The following is a 14,225-nucleotide window of genomic DNA, read 5'->3' as shown; positions in this document are numbered from 1 at the left end:
TTTAGGGTACAGAATAGGTTTCAAGGTAAGGCCGCCTGTGAGAAGATTTTTTCTCTCACGCATTCCAGTAAACCCAGTGAAGGCTCAGGTATTTCTGAAATGTGTTTCAGACCTAGAGTTGGCTGGAGTAATTGTGCCAGTTCCAGTTCTGGAATGGGGTCTGGGGTTTTACTCAAATCTATTCATTGTACCAAAGAAGGAGAATTCCTTCAGACCAGTTCTGGATCTAAAAATATTGAATCGTTATGTAAGGATACCAACATTCAAAATGGTGACTATAAGGACTATTCTGCCTTTTGTTCAGCAAGGGCATTATATGTCTACAATAGACTTACAGGATGCATATCTTCATATTCCAATTCATCCAGATCACTATCAGTTCCTGAGATTCTCTTTTCTAGACAAGCATTACCAGTTTGTTGCCCTTCCGTTTGGCCTAGCAACAGCTCCAAGGATCAAAGGTTCTCGGTGCCCTTCTCTCTGTAATCAGAGAACAGGGTATTGCGGTATTTCCTTATTTGGACGATATCTTGGTACTTGCTCAGTCTTTACATTCTGCAGAATCTCATACGAATCAACTTGTGTTGTTTCTTCAAAGACATGGTTGGAGGATCAATTTACCAAAGAGTTCCTTGATTCCTCAGACAAGGTAACCTTTTTGGGTTTTCAAATAGATTCAGTGTCCATGACTTTGTCTCTAACAGAAAAGAGACGTCTGAAGTTGGTTTCAGCTTGTCGAAACCTTCAGTCTCAATCATTCCCTTCGGTAGCTTTGTGCATGGAAATTCTAGGTCTCATGACTGCTGCATCAGACGCGATCCCCTTTGCTCGCTTTCACATGAGACCTCACCAGCTTTGTATGCTGAACCAGTGGTGCAGAGATTATACAAAGATATCACAATTAATATCCTTAAATCCCAATGTTCGATCTTCTCTGACTTGGTGGTTGAATCACCATCGTTTAATTCATGGGGCCTCTTTTGTTCATCCAACCTGGACTGTGATCTCAACAGATGCGAGTCTTTCAGGTTGGGGAGCTGTATGGGGATCTCTGACAGCGCAGGGGGTTTGGGAATTTCAGGAGGTGACATTACCAATCAACGTTTTGGAACTCCGTGCGATTTTCAGAGCTCTTCAGTTCTGGCCTCTTCTGAAGAGAGAATTGTTAATTTGTTTTCAGACAGACAATGTCACAACCGTGGCGTATGTCAATCATCAAGGGGGGGACTCACAGTCCTCTGGCTATGAAAGAAGTATCTCGGATACTTGTATGGGCGGAATCCAGCTCCTGTCTAATCTCTGCGGTTCACATCCCAGGTGTAGACAATTGGGAAGCGGATTATCTCAGTCGCCAGACGTTACATCCGGGCGAATGGTCTCTTCACCCAGAGGTTTTTCTTCAGATTGTTCAAATCTGGGGACTTCCAGAAATAGATCTGATGGCCTCTCATCTAAACAAGAAACTTCCCAGGTATCCAGATCCAGGGATCCTCAGGCGGAAGCAGTGGACGCGTTGTCGCTTCCTTGGAATTATCAACCTGCTTATATCATTCCGCCTCTAGTTCTTCTTCCAAAAGTTATTTCCAAAATTCTAATGGAACGTTCGTTTGTATTGCTGGTGGCTCCAGCATGGCCTTACAGGTTTTGGTATGCGGATCTCGTTCGGATGGCAAGTTTCCAACCTTGGACACGTCCGTTAAGGCCAGACCTTCTATCTCAAGGCCCATTTTTCCATCATGATCTCAAATCATTAAATTTGAAGGTATGGAGATTGAACGCTTGATTCTTAGTCAGAGAGGTTTCTCTGACTCAGTGATTAATACTATGATACAGGCTCGTAAGTCTGTGTCTAGAAAGATTTATTACCGAGTCTGGAAGACTTACATTTCTTGGTGTTCTTCTCATAAATTCTCTTGGCATTCTTTTAGAATTCCTAGGATTTTACAGTTTCTTCAGGATGGTTTGGATAAAGGTTTGTCTGCAAGCTCTTTGAAAGGTCAGATCTATGCTCTTTCTGTTCTTTTTCACAGAAAGATTGCTAATCATCCTGATATTCATTGTTTTGTACAGGCTTTGGTTCGTATCAAGCCTGTCATTAAGTCAATCTCTCCTCCTTGGAGTCTTAATTTGGTTCTGAGGGCTTTACAGGCTCCTCCGTTTGAACCTATGCATTCTCTGGATATTAAATTACTTTCTTGGAAAGTGTTGTTCCTTTTGGCCATCTCTTCTGCTAGAAGAGTTTCTGAGTTATCTGCTCTTTCTTGTGAATCTCCTTTTCTGATTTTTCATTGGGATAAGGCGGTGTTGCGGACTTCATTTAAATTTTTACCTAAGGTTGTGAATTCTAACAACATTAGTAGAGAAATTGTTGTCCCTTCATTGTGTCCTAATCCTAAGAATTCTATGGAGAGATCTTTACATTCTTTGGATGTAGTAAGAGCTTTGAAATATTATGTTGAAGCTACTAAAGGTTTTAGAAAGACTTCTAGTCTGTTATCTTTTCTGGTTCCAGGAAAGGTCAGAAGGCTTCTGCCATTTCTTTGGCATCTTGGTTAAAGTCTTTGAGTCATCATGCTTATGTAGAGTCGGGTAAGTCCCCGCCTCAAAGGATAACGGCTCATTCTACTAGGTCAGTTTCTACTTCCTGGGCTTTTAGGAATGAAGCTTCTGTTGATCAGATTTGCAAAGCAGCAACTTGGTCTTCTTTGCATACTTTTACTAAATTCTACCATTTTGATGTTTTTTCTTCTCCTGAAGCAGTTTTTGGTAGAAAAGTACTTCAGGCCGCTGTTTCAGTTTGATTCATCTGCTTATAATTTCAGTTTTTTTCATTATAAGATTAAAACTTTTTGATTTGGGTTGTGGATTATTTTTTCAGCGGAATTGGCTGTCTTTATTTTGTCCCTCCCTCTCTAGTGACTCTTGCGTGGAAGTTCCACATCTTGGGTATCTGCTATCCCATACGTCACTAGCTCATGGACTCTTGCTAATTACATGAAAGAAAACATAATTTATGTAAGAACTTACCTGATAAATTCATTTCTTTCATATTAGCAAGAGTCCATGAGGCCCACCCTTTTTTTGTGGTGGTTATGATTTTTTTGTATAAAGCACAATTATTCCAATTCCTTATTTTTGATGCTTTCGCTCCTTTCTTATCACCCCACTTCTTGGCTATTCGTTAAACTGAATTGTGGGTGTGGTGTGGGGTGTATTTATAGGCATTTTGAGGTTTGGGAAACTTTGCCCCTCCTGGTAGGAATGTATATCCCATACGTCACTAGCTCATGGACTCTTGCTAATATGAAAAAATGAATTTATCAGGTAAGTTCTTACATAAATTATGTTTTCTACTCTCGCCAAGCGTACAACTATACCTATTGAAGACAGTTGTGCTTTCAAAGATCCTATGGATAAAAAAATTAGAGGGTCTCCTAAAGAAAATATTTGTTCATCAAGGTTTTCTTCTCCAACCTATTGCGTGCATTGTTCCTGTAACTACTGCAGCTGCTTTTTGGTTCGAGGATCTGGAAGAGGCTCTTCAGATGGAGACCCCATTAGATGATGATATAGATAGAATTAAGGCTCTTAAGCTGGCTAATTCTTTCATTACAGATGGCGTTTTTCAACTGGCTAAATTAGCGGCAAAGAATTCAGGTTTTGCCATTTTAGCGCGCAGAGCGTTATGGCTTAAGTCCTGGTCATCTGATGTGTTGTCAAAATCTAAACTTTTGAACATCCCTTTCAAAGGAAAGACCCTATTTGGGCCTGAACTGAAGGAGATTATTTCAGACATCACTGGAGGGAAAGGCCATGCCCTCCCTCAGGATAAAACAAATAAAATGAGGACCAAACAAAATAATTTTCGTTCCTTTCGAAACTTCAAGGGTGGTCCCGCTTCCTCTTCCCCTGCTGCAAAGCAAGAGGTTAACTTTGCTCAATCCAAGTCAGTCTGGAGACCTAACCAAGCTTGGAACAAGGGTCAACAGGCCAAGAAGCCTGCAGCTTGCCTCCAAGACAGCATGAAGGGGTAGCCCCAGATCCGGGACCGGATCTAGTAGGGGGCAGACTCTCTCTTCGCTCAGGCTTGGGCAAGAGATGTTCACGATTCCTGGGCTTTAGAAATTGTTTCCCAGGGATATCTTCTGGACTTCAAAGATTCCCCCCAAAGGGGGAGATTTCACATTTCTCAATTGTCTGCAAACCAGACAAAAAGTGAAGCGTTTTTACGCTGTGTAGAAGACCTACATACCATGGGAGTGATTCACCCAGTTCCATAAGCGGAACAAGGGCTAGGTTTTTACTCAAACCTGTTTGAGGAATTTGTTTAGAATCTTGAGATCCAAGATTGGTCTTTTTTGGGAACCACAGAGTCCCATCTTTCAAAATATAGACTATTCGGACTATTCTGCCACTGATCCAGGAAGGTCAATATATGACCACTGTGTACTTAAAGGATGCGTATCTGCACATCCCTATTCACAGAGATCATCACCAATTTCTCAGGTTCGCCTTTCTGGACAGTCATTACCAGTTTGTGGCCCTTCCCTTCGGGTTGGCCACGGCTCCCAGAATTTTCACAAAGGTGCTAGGGTCCCTTCTGGCGGTTCTAGGACCGCAGGGCATAGCAGTGGCGCCTTATCTAGACGACATCTTAATTCAAGCGTCGACTTTCCAACTAGCCAAGTCTCACATGGACGTCGTGTTGGCTTTTCTGAGATCTCATGGGTGGAAGGTGAACATAAAAAAAGAGTTCTCTCTTCCCCCTCACAAGAGTTTCCTTCCTAGGGACTCCGACGGAGGTCAGGAAATCGAAACTTGTAACCACCTGCCGAGCTCTTCATTCCATTCCTCGGCTGTCAGTGGCTCAGTGTATGGAGGTAATCGGACTAATGGTAGCGGCAATGGACATAGTTCCATTTGCTCGCCTACACCTCAGACCACTGCAACTATGCATGCTCGAACAGTGGAATGGGGATTATGCAGATTTATCTCAGATACATCTGGATCAGGAGACCAGAGATTCTCTTCTCTGGTGGTTGTCACAGGTTCACCTGTCCCGGGGAATGTGTTTCCGCAGGCCAGAGTGGGTCATAGTAACGACAGATGCCAGCCTACTGGGCTGGGGTGCAGTCTGGAACTCCCTGAAAGCACAGGGTTTATGGACTCAGGAGGAGGCTCTCCTCCCGATAAACATCCTAGAACTGAGAGCGATATTCAATGCGCTTCAGGCGTGGCCTCAACTGGCTGCGGCCAAATTCATCAGATTTCAGTCGGACAACATCACTACTGTAGCTTATATCAATCATCAAGAACACGGAGTTCTCTAGCGATGATAGAGGTTTCCAAAATAATCTGATGGGCAGACTCACTCTTGCCATCTTTAAGCAATCCATATCCCAGGGGTAGAGAACTGGGAGGCGGATTTCCTAAGTCGTCAAACTCTTCATCCCGGGGAGTGGGAACTCCATCCGGAGGTATTTGCCCAACTGATTCAGCTATGGGGCATACCAGAATTGGATCTCATGGCGTCTCGCCAGAACGCCAAGCTTCCTTGTTCCAGGTCAAGGGATCCTCAGGCAGTACTGATAGATGCTCTAGCAGTGCCCTGGTCCTTCAACCTGGCTTATGTGTTTCCACCATTCCCTCTCCTTCCGCGTCTTATTGCAAGAATCAAGCAGGAGAGAGCTTCAGTGATTTTGATAGCACCTGCGTGGTCACGCAGGACTTGGTATGCAGATCTGGTGGACATTTCATCCGTTCCACCGTGGACTCTGCCGCTGAGGCAGGACCTTCTAATTCAGGGTCCATTCAAGCATCCAAATCTAATTTCTCTGCGTCTGACTGCTTGGAGATTGAACGTTTGATTTTATCAAAGCTTCGTTTCTCTGAGTCGGTCATTGATACCTTGATTCAGGCTAGAAAGCCTGTCACCAGGAAAATCTATCATAAGATATGGCGTAAATATCTTTATTGGTGTGAATCCAAGGGTTACTCATGGAGTAAGATTAGGATTCCTAGAATATTGTCTTTTCTCCAAGAAGGATTGGAGAAGGGATTATCAGCTAGTTCCTTAAAAGGACAGATATCTGCTTTGTCTATTCTTTTACACAAGCGCCTGGCAGATGTTCCAGACGTTCAGGCGTTTTGTCAGGCTTTAGTTAGAATCAAGCCTGTGTTTTAGTTCTTAAGGTTCTTCAAGGGGTTCCGTTTGAACCTTTGCATTCCATAGATATTAGGCTTCTATCTTGGAAAGTTCTGTTTTTAGTAGCTATCTCTTCGGCTCGAAGAGTTTCTGAATTATCTGCTTTACAGTGTGACTCCCCTTTTCTGGTTTTCCATGCGGATAAGGTGGTTTTGCGTACCAAGCCTGGATTCCTTCCTAAGGTTGTTTCTAATAGGAATATCAACCAGGAGATTGTGGTTCCTTCTGTGTCCTAATCCTTCTTCCAAGAAGGAACGTCTGTTGCACAACCTAGACGTGGTTCGTGCTTTAAAGTTCTATTTGCAAGCAACTAAAGATTTCCGTCAAACATCTTCGTTGTTTGTTGTCTATTCTGGAAAGTGAAGAGGTCAGAAAGCTATGGCAACCTCTTTCTTTTTGGCTGAAAACCATCATCCGTTTGGCTTATGAGACTGCTGGCCAGCAGCCTCCTGAAAGGATTACAGCTCACTCTACTAGAGCGGTGGCTTCCACATGGGCTTTTAAAAATGAGGCTTCTGTTGAACAGATTTGTAAGGCGGCGACTTGGTCTTTGCTTGATACTTTTGCTTCTTCAGAGGTTATTTTTGGGAGAGAGGTTCTACAAGCAGTGGTGCCTTCCGTTTAGGTACCTGTCTTGTCCCTCCCTTCATCCGTGTCCTAAGGCTTTGGTATTGGTATCCCACAAGTATTGGATGAATCCGTGGACTCGATACATCTTGCAAGAGAAAACAAAATTTATGCTTACCTGATAAATGTCTTTCTCTTGCGATGTATCGAGTCCACGGCCCGCCCTGTCTATTTAGGACAGATAATATATTTTATTAAAAAACTTCAGTCACCTCTGCACCCTATAGTTTCTCCTTTTTCTTCTTAAACTTCGGTCGAATGACTGGGGGGTGGAGTTAGGGGAAGAGCTATATAGACAGCTCTGCTGTGGGTGCTCTCTTTGCCACTTCCTGTTGGGAAGGAGAATATCCCACAAGTATTGGATGAATCCGTGGACTCGATACATCGCAAGAGAGAAATTTATCAGGTAAGCATAAATTTTGTTTTTGGGGGCCTTCTTTTCTGCAGTTTTTTCTGAACTAAATTTGTTTTGTTTAATCTTTGTGGAAGATGGACCAAGAGGACTTGCCAGCTGTTTTTTTTATTATTATTATTTTTAATCAAGGTTTTTTATTGAGGGAAAAAGAAAAACATAAATCAAAGACAGTGCATCTGACATACATCTGTAACATAGCATAATTCCAATATACATATATGATAGAGCTGCGCATCTTCACTTGTCTCACGATTCGATTCGATTACGATTATCATCGTAACGATTCGATACGATTCGATTCTACGATGCATCGCGATGCATCACGATTACTGCCTATGATTTTCATGATCTTGTTCTATTCCATATTTTATATATATATATATATATATATATATATATATATACACACACACTTATATATATATATATATATATATATATACACATACACACATTTATTTATATATATATATAGAGAGAGAGATCTATACATACACACACTATATATATATATATATATATATATATATATATATATATATATATATATATATATATATATAGTGTGTGTGTGTGTGTGTGTGTATATATAATAATCTTTTAAACAACTGTGTAAGATGGAAGAGCACTTATAAACATAATGCTACAATATGCACAGATATGTATGTGTAGATTTATTTTACAAAGGAAAACCAGCAGCAGTGTACTCACTCAAACATTCTCACGGAGTACATGCAGACATCTGAAACCTGACCCAGAGAGCATTACCAATAGACCTCCTCTCACATGTTCCGGTCAGGAATTTTTATGACACCTATCCTAAAGAGCCGACAGCAGCCTCATGTAAACAGTGAATCTTTTCTTGTATTATAGATTCACTGTTTACTGTTGCGGTCTCTGCTGCATGTTTCCTCTGTCAGATCCCTAGCCCAAACGAGCATTTGAGGGTTGCTGTAAAACTTTTGACTTGCTGTATCTAATAGCAACCCTCAAATGCTCCTTTGGGCTAGGGGTCTGACAGAGGAAACATGCAGCAGAGACCGCAACAGTAAACAGTGAATCTATAATACAAGAAAAGATTCACTGTTTACATGAGGCTGCTGTCGGCTCTTTAGGATAGGTGTCATAAAAATTCCTGACCGGAACATGTGAGAGGAGGTCTATTGGTAATGCTCTCTGGGTCAGATATCTGCGCAGAGTGCACAGCAAGTCCTGATGTGGTGTAGCTGGGGGCTGTAACCAGATTAATCCTGACACAAATGCTGTCGGCTCGTCTGCTATGTGAGAGAGGCGGGGTCACGTGACGTTGCGCGATGATGTCACCCCTGAATCGATTCTGATCTGCACTGCATCGATGCAGCATCGTTAACAGGCTGCATCGCGATGCATCGCAGAATCGATTATTTTAGGCACCCCTAATATATGAGGAACAATAAAACAAGACAACTTCGTACGCGTAATTAGAGTAACTAATATCAGAAACACTGCTCCTGTTCATCTAAATCTAGGGACTATCGAACCCTCAATTTGTTTTTTCCTGTTAGTGTCTTTCAGCCCCACCACAAGGGGGCTGAGGGGTACTATTATATGCTTGAGTTGGAAGAGAAAAAAGATCATGCTGACCTGGCGTGTCAACTATATCTCTCCGGTCTCTGGCATAGAGAGATAACCAGAGTAGAGGGGAAAAGAGGAAAGTCAAGAAGAGAAGAAGAAAGGAAAGGGAGGGGGGGGGAAAAAAAAAATTGTATACATATACAGAAAGTTCCTATTTCTGGATGCCTTGCCCCACTTATCATTGAATCTGCATCCAATTGGACCATATCTCCCAATAGTCCTCCATTCGATCAAGTGAACTATACACAGATTTTTCCATTGTCGCAAAAAATTGCACAATGTCACAAACAGCAGTCAATGAGGGTGGCTCTAGTTGCTTCCACGCTCTAGCAATACACAATTTAGTGGCAGAGATGATGTATATTAACAGTTGTTTATTATATTTAGAGAGTCCGTCCTCAAACACATGAAAGACGACACATTGGGGGGTTAGAGTTACAGAGAGATTCATGGAGTGGAGCAAGGTCTGAACATCCCGCCAAAGAGGCACCAACTTCGGGCACTTCCACCATATGTGGAGGTCAGAGCCTTCCTCACCACATTGTCGCCAGCATAATGGAGACGAGCCCGCAAACATCTTGGACAGTTTAGTGGGGACTCTATACCATTTCAGTAGGAGTTTGATATAGCCTTCAAAAATAGTCACGCAGTGTAGTGTCTTTTTTGTTAGAGTTATAGCCTTATCAATATCAAGTTCAGAGAGTGTCGAGTTTAAGTCTCTACACCAAGTTTTGATCTGCCAAGGGAGACCCTTAGATTGGTCATGGAGTAGAGCTCTATAATGAAAAGTAAGTGGATTATAACCTCCCAGTCCGCTTTGCCATCTATGCTCCCATTTAGAGAGCTGTCTGAAGTTTCGTTTAGGGAAGTCCCATGATTTTAGTAGGCTCAATAACCTATAGCATTTGAATCTCAGCCAACGGGGGGGGGGGGTCATTAATTGAATTAATGATCTGTGAGACCGACATCAGAGTGTTGCTGGAGTAAAAACGTTCAGATACCGAATGTTGCCCAGTATCCCAGAATTCAGTATGGACACTGGGTAGATTGCAGATTAAGCCTCTCATCTGGTGCATTGGGGAAGGGTGCGGAGCAATCTGGGAATGATGTCTTAAGGCCATGTCATAGACAAATGTTTTGTTGAACAATAGGATTTGCGATTAGTTTAGTTATAGACTTATAACTAGGAACCCATATGACGTCTGAGAGGTTTAGGTTCCGAGGTATAGACATCTCCTCCAAACCATACCAGCCCGGTTTTTCTGCACCTGGGCCCCAGGCAGCTATATGGGAGAGTCTTGTTGCCTCATAATATAGAAAAATATTTGGGAAGGCTACTCCCCCTCTAGCATATTCCCTTTGCATAATCTTATGCCCAATCCTGGGTGCTTTACCCTCCCAGACATATTTAGTAAATATCTGGTGGAGTATGTTATGTGGGATGTTCAGCGGAATACATCTAAAGATATACAGGGCCTTAGGGAGTAGAGACATTTAAACAGTGGCCACACGTCCCAGCCAAGAGTTAAAATTTGTAATTCTGTTAGTAGTGAGTCGAAGTTGAGTTTAATCACGGAGCTAATGTTGGCACTAAGCTTTATACCTAAGTGCGTAAGGGAAGAGGAAGACCATTGAAAGTCATGACTACTCTGTAGGACAGTAAGCTGTTTTTCGGGAATATTAATACAGTATGCCTCGGTTTTGGTTACATTGACTTTATAAAAACTAAACCTGCCAAATTGTTCCAACAATGAGAAGACCGAATTAATCGAGGAGGTGGGATCGGTGAGAAGAATTGTGACATCGTCAGCATATAAAATGATTTTCTCCTCTCTATCGTTCACAGGGGCGCCTTTGATTTGTGGAGAGTCTCTTATGGCCTGTGCCAGGGGTTCCATTGCTAGGGCAAAGATTAAAGGGGACAGTGGACAGCCCTGTCTAGAGCCGTTTGAGATATTAATTTTAGGGGAACAAAATCCCATGCCTTTCACCCTAGCGCATGGATTAGAATATAGTACCCTAATCATGTCAATTGCTTGTCGGGGGAATCCGAAGACCTTCAACACCTCCCATAGGTACTCCCATCTGACCCTGTCAAAGGCCTTCTCGGCATCTAGCGACAGGGCCATCAGGGGTATATTAGATTTTTTGGCTTCAGTGAAGATATTTATTAATCTCCGGGTATTATCAGGGCCTTGTCGACCCGGAATGAAGCCGACTTGGTCAACTTTAATCAGGGAGGGGAGCAGGTGTGCCACTCTATCCGCTATTATAATTAGTTTGGTATCTACGTTTAATAAGGATATGGGGCGAAAATTAGAACATAGTGAGGGGTCTTTCCCGGGCTTAGGTATTGCAACAATAGTGGCTTTTAAGTTCTCTGTAAGAATGTGGCCCTCTGATTTTACCTCATTAAAAACCTGGCATAGTGTTTGCTGTAATTTGGGGCTTAATTTTTTGTAGAACTGACCAGTAAACCCGTCTGGGCCCGGTGCTTTATTGTTCTTTATCTGCTTAATTGCCTCTTTAATCTCAGATATAGAGAAAGGTTCAATCAACTTATTGCCGTCCACTTCAGACAGTAAAGGCAACTTTAAGGTTTGGAGGAAAGTAGATATATCATTAACCGATGCCATAATTGGTTTCTCAACTTTTTCGATATTGTAGAGGGTCTCGTAAAACTCAGCAAAAGACTTGCCGATGTCATCCGGCGCGTACACCTTATGACCATTTTGGCTAAGATAAGCTGTAAATGTTATTTTGTATACCACCTATGTTCATAGCGCTTGGGAACCTGTTAGCGCTCTACAAATACCGGATAATAATAAAATAATAAATTTAGTACATTTTCATGGTTCAGATAGAATAAAAAATTAAAAAAGTTTTCAACTTATTTCTACTATCAATTTTCTATTGTTCTCTTGGTGTCCTTTGTTAACAATTATATTTATATATGCTCAGAATCATGCACATATTATGTGTACTATATGGTATCAGTGTTTGCAACAACATTTCTAGCAATTTTGTCTATATAGTGCTTAAGGTGTGCATGCTCCCAGGTATGCTGTACATTAAAGGATACCAAGATAATGAAATAACTTTAATAATAGAAATACATTGAAAAGATGTTTTAAAGTGATTGTAAATGTCATCTTTTAAATTCACACTATATGTAATTATTAATTAAAACAGGGACACTTTTATGCATTAAAATAATTCAAGACGCTTTATTCTTAAAATAATTACCATTTAGTGATTATAAACATTGCGCCTTTCCTCCGTCCCCATCTCATACTTGACATTTGTCTTTGATGAAGAATCCTGCTTCATCCAGTCATTCCATGCCCCCTTTGGCATCCAGCTTGTGGGGCACAAAGATTGGCTGATGCCGGATTCGTCATCAAACAGAAAAAAAGTATGAGATGTGGGCGGGGGAACGGCACGATGTTTTCAATCACTAAATGGTAATTATTTTAAGAATAAAGCGTCGCATATAGTGTGGATTTAAAGTCGACATTTGTAATCACTTTAAAGTGTATGCTCTATCTAAGAATGTTTAATTTCGGCTGATTTATTTATATATATATATATATATATATATATATATATATATAGTATAGGGGGGTTTTGGCAAATTTGTAATATTTTCATTTTTTTGTTTCAGGTTTACTCTATAAATGTAATCTAGAGGCTGGATGCGGACAGCAGTTATCTGACATTCTTCACTGGGTGAAAGCTCTTTATGGAACTTGTTACATACAATTTCTATTCCACTATTTTCAAATTAAAAATATATGTAATTCATGGTATAGTTTCTGTTTTCCACAAGTTACATTTTTGTCAAATTGTGTCCTGGGGCAGCAATGTGAGTTAAATGTGATGTTTCAGTATTAAGGGCCAGAAAAAAGAAGATATAAGAAATGTCCACAAAGGCCCCAATTTACCTGAAAAGAAGCACCCGTAAAGGGAAGCTAAGAGATGTTCTCTCACCAGATATGATCAGCCCACCCCTTGGAGATTTTAGACACACTATTCACATTGGTAGTGGAGAGGGTGACATCTTTGGCGATGTTTCGTTTCTGCAAGGAAAGTTCCACCTTCTTCCTAGTTCAAACTCTAGCTCAGCCTCTCCCTCCCCTGCTTCAACACCACCACCTTGCCATCCAGATCTTCCATCACCCCTGCTAAAGAACGCCATCTCACTCCCAGTTATAGGTGGGCCACAGGCACTCTCACTTCCTCAATCTCCTCCTCCAAAACCGCCAAGACTTCACCTTGACGAAAGGAGTAGGAGCCCACCAAGAGAACCAGAAAGAACTTGCCCAAAGCTGGGTGTTACTGCCGAGGAACAGGAAGGACTGATTCTTGCCCATGCTGGATCCCTCCTTTCACTGCAAGTTGACCTGGGCCCCTCCATCCTTGATGATGTTTTGCAGATAATGGATAGAGGATAGACTATTGAAGATCTTCAAAGATGGACAAACAAAGGGTTGGGTTGTTGTGATAACTTGGAAAAGTTGACTGGTTTGTAATACATTTTAACACTACATTTACTAACTGGAGAGAAGAAGTGTCAAGAGAATATACACTTTCTTGAACTGTTATAATGCTGAGCGTTTATTTTCACTTAAAATGTGACCTCTAATCATGCTGAATGTTGATTTTGTTATTGATTTGAAACATGCTGCATAAGACTATCTTCTTATTTGTACCTCTGCAACAAATGAGCTGTGTACATTGTATGGTGGTACAGGGTATGTTAACACTCCAAATGAGCAGAGTTTGCTCTTTCAGATGCCTAGTGCCTTATTGTCAGAATGCTTTTTATTGTTTTTTTAAGACACTTTATATTTTTATTATGGCTAATCTTTTATGACCAATTTGTATAGCAAGTCCTTAGTATGACCAAATACAAGATTTTTCTTTCTCAAACTCTTATTTGTGAGCATCTGTTTCATTGGCTGTCAGTACATGACAATCAGCAGGGACATCACATTTTTTTATTATGTACAGCCCCAGCATACTACTGTGAGCTGCAATAAAACAGTGTTTTGTTTGTTCTTGGGTTTTGTTTTTTTTATAGATTGTTTTAAGACTTTTTTCTTCTTTTTTTTTTTTTAGGGACCGTGTACTTTTATATATTTTTTATTAATGACTTGGAGCAAGGACATCTCTATTTTTGCCTATGATACAAAGTTGTGTAAGGTCATTAGGTCAGTGCAGGATGAAATTGCTTTACAAGGGGATTTTCTAAAATTAGAAGAATGGGCAGGTAAATGGAAAATTAGATTTAATACAGGAAAATGCAAGGTTCTACATTTTGGAAGTAATTAAGCAGACAACCTATTATATAAATGGGACTAG

At 41.1% G+C, this 14,225-nt stretch overlaps 1 protein-coding gene across 1 annotated transcript; it reads left to right on the top strand.

Annotated features, from left to right (window-relative positions):
- Nucleotides 1–12,518: 12,518 nt before the first annotated feature.
- CDC42EP2 (CDC42 effector protein 2) lies at nt 12,519–13,921 on the top strand. Its single transcript, XM_053688837.1, has one exon. It carries the CDS (start codon nt 12,782–12,784, stop codon nt 13,313–13,315), a length of 534 nt encoding a protein of 177 aa, XP_053544812.1. The 5' UTR covers nt 12,519–12,781; the 3' UTR covers nt 13,316–13,921.
- The last annotated feature ends 304 nt before the right edge of the window (nt 13,922–14,225 follow it).

This window comes from Bombina bombina, chromosome 7 (genome assembly GCF_027579735.1).
Source record: "Bombina bombina isolate aBomBom1 chromosome 7, aBomBom1.pri, whole genome shotgun sequence".
NCBI lineage: Eukaryota > Metazoa > Chordata > Amphibia > Anura > Bombinatoridae > Bombina > Bombina bombina.
This window is presented reverse-complemented; position numbering and strand designations above follow the sequence as displayed.

What these genes read in the sequence shown, in the direction of transcription:
- CDC42EP2 (XM_053688837.1), top strand. Translation starts at nt 12,782, where the DNA reads ATGTCCACAAAGGCCCCAATTTACCTGAAAAGAAGCACCCGTAAAGGG.